General features: G+C 39.6%; 1 protein-coding gene across 1 annotated transcript; it reads right to left on the reverse strand.

Moving 5' to 3' along the window:
- Positions 1-9,115: 9,115 nt before the first annotated feature.
- On the reverse strand, positions 9,116-11,192 carry LOC103438900 (glycine-rich protein A3-like). The gene is made up of 3 exons (XM_008377440.4): positions 11,084-11,192; positions 10,146-10,382; positions 9,116-9,543 (listed from the first exon to the last, which is right to left on the reverse strand). The coding sequence occupies exons 2-3, from the start codon at positions 10,351-10,353 to the stop codon at positions 9,305-9,307; spliced, it is 447 nt and encodes a 148-aa protein (XP_008375662.3). The 5' UTR covers positions 10,354-10,382; positions 11,084-11,192; the 3' UTR covers positions 9,116-9,304.
- Between the last annotated feature and the right edge of the window lie 1,199 nt (positions 11,193-12,391).

Here is a 12,391-nt window from a genome sequence, read left to right on the forward strand (position 1 = left end):
ATTTTTCTTTTCATGTAAAATCCATTCCTTTTTTTTTAAATTGTTATTAGCACTTCAATATTCTCATTTTTACACTCCAAACTTTTTATATTTAGAAAGAAAAATAAACGTGTGAGAAGCGCAAAATGAGATACGAATCTATCACCATATATATATAATAAAATACATAAAGTTAGGATACTAGATAAGAAGTAAGAGGTACTTGTCTATTCCCCCCTCTCCGAACTTGTAAAGAGTTGCTAATTTCTCTTCTAAACTTTAAATTAGTCGATTACTTCCCTGCCTGGACTTTTATGATTGGTCAACTCCCCCTGACGTTAGATTTGGAAATTTCCCATCCAATTTTGGTCACAATGCAAATATTTGGGGCGATAGAGTTAATTTTGTTGTGGTCTATTTTATCTGACAGAGGGACTAGGGCCGGCGGCAGAGAGAGAGAGGAGAGAGATGTGTGTTTGTAGAATTGTAGGGGAATGTGTGTGTTGTTATCCCTCCTACATTGTGCCTTTATTTATAGTAGTAAAGGGAGAGAAGATATTCCTTCTCCTCCAAGTAATACAAGTTGTAATAGGAAAGGATAACTAGAATCAAATCTTATCTAGGATTTACACAATCATACTTAAACTAGGAATGTTTACAACACTCCCCCTTGAGTGGGTAAATACTCAAGGTAGATTCAGCATCATGCAGAAGTTGAGGAAGTCGACTCGTCGGCATTGATTCCAAGGAACAACGCTTATTCTCAATAAGGTAGGAACTTGCATAAGTAGTAAGTCTCACTAAAAAACTCTAAGGCTATGGCAAAAACCCAAGTAGGGACAAAATCCATAGTCTAAGGAAAAATGCGTGAGAAATGCAAAGTCAAAAGAAACGTCTACAGGACGTCATCAGGGATATGACCAGCCCAAGGTGGGTGCCTCGTTAAAACCTAGTTAGGTAGCAAAAACCCAGTGGGAAAAATGCTCCTAATCGTAGGGAAAAAGAGTACATTAAGATCAAGCAAGTATCTAGAAGATACTCCCCCTGAGTTTGACATAATTCCAAAGAGAAATAGCAAAGTTACAACTCAGAAAGTTTACGCATACCAATTCCATGAACAAGCTTCTGAAACGTCGCCTTCGGTAGTGATTTGGTGAAGAGGTCGGCCAGATTGTCTTGTGATCGGATTTGCGTGACTTCAAACTTCTGATGCTCTTGTTGTTGATGTGTAAAGAAGAACTTCGGCGCAATATGCTTGGTGTTGTCTCCTTTGATGTAACCCTTCTTGAGCTGTTCGATGCAAGCTGCGTTGTCTTCAAAAATCGTCGTCGGGGCATTAACGGTGGGATGAAGATCACAGGAGCTTCGAATATGGCCCACTACTGCTCTCAACCAAAAGCATTCCCGAGTTGCTTCATGTAAGGCGAGAATTTCAGCATGGTTAGACGAAGTGGCAACTAAGGTCTGTTTAGTTGACCTCCAAGATATTGCGGTGCCTCCAACGGTAAAGACATAACCCGTTTGAGAACGCGCCTTGTGCGGATCAGATAAGTATCCAGCGTCGACATAACCAACAAGGCGAGAATCAACCCGATGAGCATAGGGTGCGGCATCACTCGAGGATTCGTAGGGATAGAATAAGCCCAAATCCGTAGTACCCTTAAGGTAACGGAAGATGTCTTTCACGCCAGTCCAATGTCTGCGTGTTGGTGCATTGCTGTATCTTGCTAAAAGATTAACAGCGAATGAGATGTCGGGTCTAGTGCATTGAGCTAAGTACAATAAAGCGCCTATCGCACTTAGATAAGGAACTTCAGGCTCCAAAATCTCTTCATCATCCTCCTTCGGACGGAAGGGATCTCGCTTTGCATCTAGCGTACGAACGACCATAGGAGTACTCGAAGACTTCGCTTTATCCTCATTAAAACGGCGCAACACCTTCTGGGTGTAGTTCGATTGATGTACTAGGATTCCATCCGAACAATGCTCTATCTCGAGGCCGAGACAGTATCGAGTCTTACCTAGATCTTTCATCTCAAATTCCGACTTCAGGTGCGAAGCAGTTCTCGCGATCTCTTCAGGAGTTCCGATGAGATTCATGTCATCGACATATACTGCAACAATCGCAAATCCAGAATGTGACTTCTTAATGAACACACAAGGGCATAGTTCGTTATTCACATATCCCTGACTAGTCAAATACTCACTTAAACGGTTATACCACATTCTTCCGGATTGTTTCAAACCGTATAGTGAACGCCTCAGCCGAATTGAGAGCGTGTTCCGGGGTTTGGAAATATTTGAACCAGTCAATGTAAGTCCTTCGGGAACTTTCATATAAATTTCCGTATCAAGATCCCCATAGAGATACGCGGTTACTACGTCCATCAGCTGCATATCCAGTTTTTCGGAAACTACCAAACTAATAAGGTATCGAAAAGTAATCACATCCATAACGGGTGAGTAAGTTTCGTCATAGTCAATCCCGGGGCGTTGTGAGAAACCTTGTGCTACAAGACGAGCTTTGTAACGCACAATTTTGTTCTTCTCATTACGCTTCCGAACGAAAACCCACTTGTAGCCAACGGGCGTCACATGTGGAGGAGTAGGAACTACAGGTCCAAACACCTTACGTTTCGCAAGTGAATCAAGTTCGACTTGGATTGCTTGTTTTCCAGTTTGACCAATCAGCTCTACGTCGACATTCATCAACGGAACGCGGTTCAATGTCATCGCTCAACATGATCTCAGTAGCTACTGCAAATGCTAATGCATCGTCGACAATCATCTCATTTCTACGCCACACATCATCTAAGCTAGCATAATAGACCGAAATCTCACGATTCTCGGGAGGAGGATTCGTCTCTTCAAGGACGCTTCCATAATCTAGAATTTCCTCATGAGTTGGGTAAAATGAGTAAGCGATAGTCGGATTCACGGTAGGCTCTTCAGGACCTTGTGCCATGGTTTTCCTCTTCCGGGGGTGTGAATCCTTTGAACCAAGGGGTCTGCCACGCTTTTGTGTAGGGGCAGATGATTGGCTAGCCGCTAATGTACGTGGATCACCAGAATTGGCGTCCCGGGCTTCCAGGAGGGTAGTCCGTCGTACATTTGGTACATCCATCTTTGCAGGCGTATTCGCAGCTGGAATATGTGATCTTGTCACGCGCGCTAGATCGGTGAAAGCATCTGGCATACTCTGGAGATCTAATATGCGCTGCACTTCAGCTTCAGACTGAGCGGTGCGGGGATCTAAATGAGACAAAGTGGGAGTCGTCCACGATAATTCGCGTCGTTCATTAGGAACGTTGACGTTCTTATCTCCCCCTAACGACGGGAAGACGGTCTCATAGAAGTGACAATCCGCGAAACGAGCGGTAAACAGATCGCCTGTCAAAGGTTCTAAGTAACGAATAATCGAAGGAGAATCATATCCGACATAGATTCCCATCCTTCGCTGAGGCCCCATTTTTGTACGTAAGGGCGGCGAGATCGGCACATAGACCGCACAACCAAAAACGCGCAGATGTGATATGTCAGGTTCGCATCCGGTGACCAACTGAAGGGCACTAAATGGTTGTGTCGCAACAGGCCTCAGGCGGACCAACTTTGCTACGTGCAATATTGCATGGCCCCAAGCAGCGATCGGGAGCTTGGTACGTATGACCAACGATCGAGCAATCATTTGTAAACGCTTAATGAAAGCCTCTGCCAGGCCGTTCTGGGTGTGAACATGGGGTACAAGATGTTCAACTTCAACCCCAACCGACATGCAATAGTCATCAAAAGTTTTAGATGTGAATTCTCCAGCATTATCCAATCGAATAGATTTGATCGGATAATCAGGGTGGTGAGCCCTGAGCTTGATAACCTGAGCCAACAGTTTGGAGAATGCAGCGTTCCTTGTGGACAACAAGCACACGTGTGACCAACGTGTAGAAGCGTCAACCAAAACCATAAAATATCTAAATGGTCCGCAGGGAGGTTGAATCGGTCCACAAATGTCCCCCTAAATCCGTTGTAGAAAAATGGGAGGATTCGAACGAATCTTGTTATAAGAAGGCTTAGTAATAAGCTTTCCCATAGAACATGTTTGACATGCAATTTCATGGATCGAACCTAAGCTTCGGGTTAGTGGATGCCCGTGTGAAGTTTTGAGGATACGGCGCATCGCTATTCGTCCAGGATGTCCCAAACGATCATGCCAAAGTGTAATTTCGTGCGCGGTCCCTGTGGTAGGGCCGGCCACATAGTGGCATTCTATGGGGCGTATGGTCGTTGTATACAGACCACTCGGGTTACGCTCCATCTTCTCTAGAATACGCTTCTGGCCATATTCGTAGGAAGTTACGCACAGAAATTCAACTCCGTTTTCTACGTGGGTTTCAGCGTGGTAATTGTTATCTCTAATGTCCTTGAAACTTAGTAACGTTCTTCCGGAACGTGGAGAATAGAGTGCCTCAGCAATGGTCAAGATTGTACCATTGGACAACATTATACGTGCCTTACCGTATCCTTCGATCAGGTTAGATGGGCCTGAGAGGGTTGTCAGAGGTGCATTCTTAGGTACGAAGTTAGTGAAATAGATGCGTTCACGCAAAACAGTATGCGTGGTTGCACTATCTGCCAGACAACTAACTTTCCCACTAGTCATACCTAGAATGAAAAATTAATTTGAATCGGTCATATGCATAAAAGTTTATAAAAACAAGTATCAATTCAAAATAATTTCATTTATTCAAGGAAAAAACTTAATATCCAAAATAAATCGCCAACTAATAATCCAAAACATAAAGGAAAATTGTTCAAAATCAACCAAAAACAAGGTGGGGTTCGGCCACAAGGTGGAATTCGGCCCCATTTGTCTTATTTTAACTGAAAAATAAGTCTATTTCTAAGATTCTAATCTTCCATAGGAGTGGTATCCTCCTGAAAATCAGAAACCTCCATCTTTGTAGTCTCCGGTTCGTCCACTTGCAGGAAGTTTGATTCAAACTTCGTACGACGAGAATGATATGCATCCACAACCTTCTTGGGAGCACGGCAAATACGGGACCAATGGTCCTTGGAACCACAACGATAGCACATATCGTCATTCATTGTGGCAGGTGCTTTGCCCTTATTCTTGAAGTTCGGGGCCTTGGGAGCGAGGTTTGGGCGCTTTTGGGCTTTGTTTCCTCCCTTGGATGGGCCTTGGCTCTGTTAACCTTGGTGGGATGGCTTCTGGCCGCCCTTACCACGCCTCTTTTGGCGTTTTGGGTGCTGATTAGTGCTATAATGTGCTTCAGGCACAGCAGTAGCCCCAGTAGGTCGAGCTTAATGATTCTTCATCAACAGCTGGTTCTGCTTTTCAGCAAGAAGTAAAACAGAGATCAAATCCGAGAACTTAGTGAACTTCTGAGCTCTATATTATTGCTGCAGGACAATATTAGAAGCAGAGAAGGTCGAGTAGGTCTTCTCCAGGAGATCCTCTTCAGTCAAAGTTTCATTGTAAAACTTGAGAAGTGATCGGATTCGACAAACTTCAGAATTATATTCATTCACAGACTTAAAGTCTTGGAAGCGCAAGTGCTGCCAGTCGTGTCTTGCTTCAGGCAAGAATATGTCCTTTTGGTGATCGAAACGATCAGCCAAAGCGACCCATAATGCACGTGGATCCTCCTCAGCAAGGTACTCAGTTTGCAGAGCGTCATGGATATGTCTTCGGATGAAGATCATAGCAGTGGCTTTTTCAGCTTCGCCAACAGGTTTATCTGTTGCTTCTTCAATAGCAGGACGCAAGTTCTTTGCAGTGAGGTGGAGCTTCACATCTTGAACCCACTTGAGGTAGTTCCTACCAGAAACCTCTAAAGCGGTGAAGTCGAGTTTGTTCAAGTTCGACATGTTCCTATCACAAAATAGATGGACAAGAAGTGGTTAGTGTAATGGAGAAAAATCAATCCATTCACATAGGAGTAGAACATACAGGTTCTAATAGACATGTATTGGTTTAATTTTGCATGAAAAACTTCGGGTTTTCATGGGTGATATGTTTAAGTGAAAACTTCGGGTTTTCTAACAAGGCATGTGTATAAGAAACTTCGGGTTTCAAAGTAATTATGAACTTCAGGTTCATATATTCCTGCAGGCAAACACAAATATATATGCAAACAAATATGCAAAGAATATATGCAGAAATATTGTATAATGATAAGTGAATTAATTTATTTTTGGTCTTCGGGGCCAAATCAAAGTGTGGGTGAAAATATAAAAACCAATATTATTTAAAAAAATTAAATAATAAAATCTCGGGGCCTAAAAATATAGGCCGAGGACCCCCGGGTGTAGGCTGCAGGCCCACGGGGTGAGAAGGGAATGGGCTGCTGTGTGCAGCCCTAAAAAAAATTTCTCTTTTTTTTTCGGTATGGGCCGCTGCAGGCGAGCCCAGGAAAATAAAAAAAACAAATTGTTTTCTTTGTGGGCTGGGCCGCTGCAAGCGAGCCCAGCAAAAAAAAATTGTTTTTTTCTTTTGTTACACGGGCCGAGAGACAGAGCCCGAGTAGGGTTCGGGAAAGAGACCCAAAAGAAATCCCAGCCGTGCTGGGTGTGCAATGCCGAAGAAGAAAGCCGGAAAATTTTGACGGCATCGGGGTTGTTAGGACTTAGGGTGAGTCATGGTTGTCGTGGACAATCACGGAGATAAGAAAATCTCAACGTTTCAACAACTATAAAACCCTAAAAAAAATTGAAATCGAATTTTTCAAAAAAAAAAAATTCCGACGAGATTCTGGTGAATCTCGGTTCAATTACCGACATGGGACGACTTCAGGTCGTTTATAGCAAGAACCAATAGGTTCGTGGTTGTGGCTGTAGGCCACTCCATGATCGGGGGACACCATGAAGGGTGTCGGGATTTTGGGTTTTTGGGGCTTGGCTCCGTGGGTTTCTGGGAACAAGGAGAGCTGAATGCTCTCTGATTTGCGTGTGATACCCCATCTGCAGGATGGTGGTCACGGGTTCGAAAGAACTCATATCCCAATCGCAAAAAAAATGTTTTTTGTTTCAATTCAATTATATTATATGCATGTATAATGTTAATGAATCACATATTTACGTTGATGCATATGCAAATAATAGTTTCAATGCATGTACATATGTAGGATTCAATTCATGACAAATATCAAATTCACATAATTGTAGCAATTTTGATTATGAAGCATACACAATTTACGTAGAATCTAAAATACGTAAAACGTAAAGTTGGGTCATGCATCATGGTGAATGTTCATGCTATCAGGGCTTGCAAAATATCGAGTTAAAAGCCGTTGTTTGGAAAGAACCTGATTGCGTGATGATATGGATGAACTGGTTTGATGCAGAAAAAAAAATCTCCAACGTCAGATTCCTAAGCGCAGCGGTAGGAGCGTGCTGATAACGTGTTGTGGTCTATTTTATCTGACAGAGGGACTAGGGCCGGCGGCAGAGAGAGAGAGGAGAGAGATGTGTGTTTGTAGAATTGTAGGGGAATGTGTGTGTTGTTATCCCTCCTACATTGTGCCTTTATTTATAGTAGTAAAGGGAGAGAAGATATTCCTTCTCCTCCAAGTAATACAAGTTGTAATAGGAAAGGATAACTAGAATCAAATCTTATTTAGGATTTACACAATCATACTTAAACTAGGAATGTTTACAACAAATTTATCCCTAATATGGGCATATTGCTTTTTTATTCTTCTTTTCTTCCTCTAGTTGTTTTCGTACACTTTCTATGTGAATGAGCCATCAAAACTCTATACAAGTTCAACGAACAAATCACCAATAAGTCAAGAACTAATATTGCGCTGCGTTAAATCAACGCCTGTACTTTATATGTCATCCACAAAAACTTCTAATGGTCCTTTGAAACCGTGACATAAATTTTTATAGTAAATTAGAAAAAATATTAGATAATTATTATTTTCATAGAAAAGAAATATTTCAGAGCTAGCTGAATGCACACGAACTGTTATAAGTTTAGGGTAATGCTATTTATACACTTATTTTACTTCCCACATGCTTTTTGTTAATTTTCATCCTTTAATCTTCTTCAATCCATTCTATTCGACGGACAGAAATTGAAAATGGTGTGTGAAAAGTAAAAAATGACGTGTGGATAGCACCATCCTAAGTTTATGGTTGGCCTAAATAGAAACTTCAGTTGTTTAATTCTAAAGTGCCGAGTCATACCAACTATACTCCCCGAACAAATTGGGCAAAATATGAGAATAAAAAATTCGTGTTATATCCAATTATACAAGTGACATTGTACACTAAAAAAGAAATGGGGAGTTTGAACTCGAGACACGGTTGATTAAAAAGAAAGGTTTTAAGCTTTTAACCACCAAAGCAATCTATCACTTGTAGGTGAATTGAAATGAAAACAGAGAAAAAAGATGGATTTTGAAAGGAGAATAAATTATGGGTAGTGCTATTAGCACTTCAAACTTTCTATATTTAGAAAAAAAAAAAAAAAAAAAAACTTACTAGGAGTGCACAGATTTTTGAAGTGTGAATAGCAAAAAGCTATGCGGTCAACCAATACAAGCAGTTTCAAGATGAAGAGAATTTCCAATAGAAGGGAAGAGACGCGAATCCAAGTACAACCAGAGTTTTGGCCGTGTCCAAATTTAGTTTTCCGTTTTTGGTTCTCAGATTTCAACTTTCAAATATAAAAAAAAAAATGAAAATAAAAACTGAAAGCAGTATGTTTATCAAACGGCCCCTAATTGAAACAGAAATAACATTTAAACTCTTTGATATCTTTTAGGACAGTTTTAAGCCTCCAAGGACAGTCTAATTAAATTGAGTGAAGGGACAAGTGTTAAATAACTGATCCACTATTTCACGGAAAGAATGACGCATAGAGGGCATGTGGGATCAAATCAACATGGTTAATATGTGAAGCAAGCCTGGTTTGAGATTTTAGCCCGTCCCTTAAACAAAAAGTCTAGCAAAAGTTTTAACTTATGGGGGGAGATTAAAGTTGGTCAGCTCAGTCACCGTTGATTTATAGATACCCTTGTCTAAGTTCAATCGATTCCAATATTTTTTGTTTCATGAGCTAAAATGGCTAAGCCAGTCCTAAACGATAGTCTATGGGCTCTTGGAAAGAGAAAAATACAAAAATATAAATACGTTATTATTTATTTTTTGTATGGAAATACAGTACAAAATACAAATACGCCCTTATTTATTTTTAAAGTAATTATTAGAAAGGGCGTAACTCGTAAGAAGATTATTTTAGACTAGATTTGAATCTTGATGAAGCGACCATGATATTTGCCTTAGATCCACCATATCATATGTTTTAATGCCATTTGTTGAACTTGCCACCAAAGGGCTTGCCAAACTTCCCATGCTGAAATTTGCCATGACCGTAGCCGTGGCCAACCCCAAAGTCATGGGAACCACCATGACCATGGTAAGCACCATAGCCATGGTGGGCCCCACCTCCATGCACAAGATGGTTAGCCCCATTCGCAGGAGCAGCTGCGACAGGAACCCCAGCTAACATTCCTCCCATTCCGATACCAGGAGCTCCATGCCCTGTACGTGATAATCTTTCATTGGTCACCAAGAAAACGAAAATAATATTCTACTTTAATGTCATTCCAATTGGTTCTTCATATAAGATGATCACTAGCTGGAATAAAATTAAGAACATCAATTGATAGATGTCGATGCGAAATGAGAAAATATATTTTCAAAACGTAATTGTTATTGACAATCTAAAATACTCATTGTGCACTCCAAATTTTATTTATTTAGAAAGAAAATACACACGTGAGAAATATGTACAATGAGAATTTTGAAGTGCCAATAATATTTTCCCTTTTCTTGTTTAATTTATTGTCATGTCTTACAAAAATGTTGTATATCCACAGCATTTTCTTTTATATTATCTCTTCTCTATCGATTCCATTGAAAAAAACAAGGGGGGGGAAAATCAGATTGCCATCCTTCAATAAAATTTTGAATTTGGTCTTGATTAATATACCCATGAATATTATTGGCCCTATAATTTTGTAGTGCCCATGTATATACTTCAGAATAATTATAACCCAGAAAACTGGTAAAGTTACAAAAATGATTAGGGACGACCGTGATGGGATTCGATTGCATGCAGAATGATAAAGACGCTGATGTACCAGAATAACCAGCCGGTGGATAGGAGGTTGGTGGATATCCCCCATAAGAAGGATAGGCAGCTGGAGGATACCCGCCAGGAGAAGGGTATGCTTGATGTGCTTGCGGGGGGTATCCATATCCTTGTGGAGGGTATGATCCATACCCACTACCATATGAAAATAGTGCTTTCTCAGTTGTCTCATGTTTCTCGTCCTTTCCACCTCCCATCTTATCAAGTGCGTAAGGTTGATACCTAGCTGCATATCATTATTCAAAATGAACATCTACTTATCAAATGGGAGGCACCATGTTAGAGAATTTTGTTGTAACATATCATAGATAATTGCAACAAGCAATAAATGCTAAGGAAACTCTCTTAAAGTAAGACTTTTTAATGACTCTCTGCCACTTTATCTTTTTGGCACATTGTTTTATAATATTAGCACTAGTATTGTGCCACAAAGATGAAATAGCGGAAAGTTCATATATTTATAAGAGAGTCTCCTCAGCATTTCTTATTGTAACAATTGTTATGCTGATCAGCTTTAAATAATAAAAGATATATTACTCAGATGGGACCAATCTTCAGAACCCTAGACAAAGAAAATTATTTCCAATTAAGTAGGACGTAAATCTCAAAACATTTGTGTGAGCTTATGTAACTAACCAGCTATTAAGCTACAAATAATAAGAAATCCATCTTTAAAGGATTTGGATTCCATCCGGATTCAAATTGAGGAAATTCTAGGAATCCTCACATCTTTTAGTCATTCATTGTATATCGTGTGGTTAGAAATCATTTGAATTTTTTTATTTAAAATTAAACACAAATAATACCTAACGAAACTGACCGCACGTACAATGAACAGTTATGATGCGATGATCCCTGTATAAAGCATATATGTTAATGCAGAAACAGAAGACAACTAGAGATTAGAGAGAGAGAGAGATGGCTCACAAACAGTTGTGCTGGGACTCTTAATAAGTTTGCCCTCAACACTACTCAAAGAAACGCTTATGTGAAACTTGAATAAATGAAGTACGTATTTATAGGGATCATAAAGTAAATAAGTATATGTTCTTATGAATTTGATCCCAATGAATATGAGATGATATAAATAAACAAGTATATATTCTTATCAATTTGATACCAATGGACATGTTAAAATGATAGATTCCATAAAGTTGATGCACAGCGTTTGTTCAACGTGCATTTGCTTTATTTTATGCCCTATAGTAAAGTACTACTAACACTTTTTTTTTTGGTCAACCACTAACACTTAATGACATGTGATTTTTCTAGGATAAGTAGGAGATATTTTCAGTGTACTCGAAACATAAGGTAGTATACTACGTATCATTGTATAAGTTGTGAGATACTTGTATTATAAAATTAACAACTTAAAAAGTAATTGCTTAACTTTTTATTCAAAACTAAGACCATCTCCAACCCTGGGCTAAAAGCCAAATTACCCCCCAAATTACCCCCCCAAACACTTTCTAACTCATGCTAAAATTTTAGGCTAAATGCCAAATGTTATTTCTGGGCCAAATACCCCCCAGCTTTCCCCCCGGGCTAAATGCGAAATGTTTATCGGAATTTAAATTTGTTTAGATTAAAATGTTCATAAAATTAATTTACAATAATCTACATATTTATTTATTTTTTTAAAATTGATTTAAGAAAAAAATTTAGGCTAATTTCATTCTTTAATAATTCCGGACTAAAATTTTAGGGTAGAAGGGTTGGAGCAGAAAAGATGTTTCTGGGCTAAAAGCTAAATTTTCCGGGCTAAAAAATTTGGCTTTTAGCCCAAGGGTTGGAGATGGTCTAAGCCAAACCATTGGTTTGGATCGACAAATTTGAGGTATGCTACCACTGTTGTTATCAATCCGCAACTTTATAATGCTTGATATATTTATTAATATTATCTATTCTAAAGTTGAGCTACAGTCAAATTTTTGCCCTTTGATTTTGTTTTATTTACACAATGCTGCCACCAAATCTGTGTTGGGCTGGGGTTTAGGCTCCCCCTTCTCTTCATGAGCTTTGTGTTGGTTTCGCTAAGAAGCCCAGCCCTCAGTCAGGCCCTCAATGATTTAATTACAGTTCTGCCATCAAAGATTACAATTTGATGGGGAGGGGGATGGGTGATTGATTTCACAAGTGGAAGAGTGGGGATGGTCAGAGAAAACCATATGTCGTCTTATCAATTTACAAATGTAATGGGTTTTTGTATACCAATCTTGGTTTTGTTTTTCATGG

The sequence above is a fragment of the Malus domestica genome, chromosome 07 (genome assembly GCF_042453785.1).
Source record: "Malus domestica chromosome 07, GDT2T_hap1".
In the NCBI taxonomy this organism is placed as follows: domain Eukaryota; kingdom Viridiplantae; phylum Streptophyta; class Magnoliopsida; order Rosales; family Rosaceae; genus Malus; species Malus domestica.

What these genes read in the sequence shown, in the direction of transcription:
- LOC103438900 (XM_008377440.4), bottom strand. Translation starts at nt 10,353, where the DNA reads ATGGGAGGTGGAAAGGACGAGAAACATGAGACAACTGAGAAAGCACTA. An exon ending in TCCACCGGCTGGTTATTCTG is followed by an intron (nt 9,544 to 10,145) that starts GTACATCAGCGT and finishes TATCACGTACAG; the next exon opens with GGCATGGAGCTCCTGGTATC.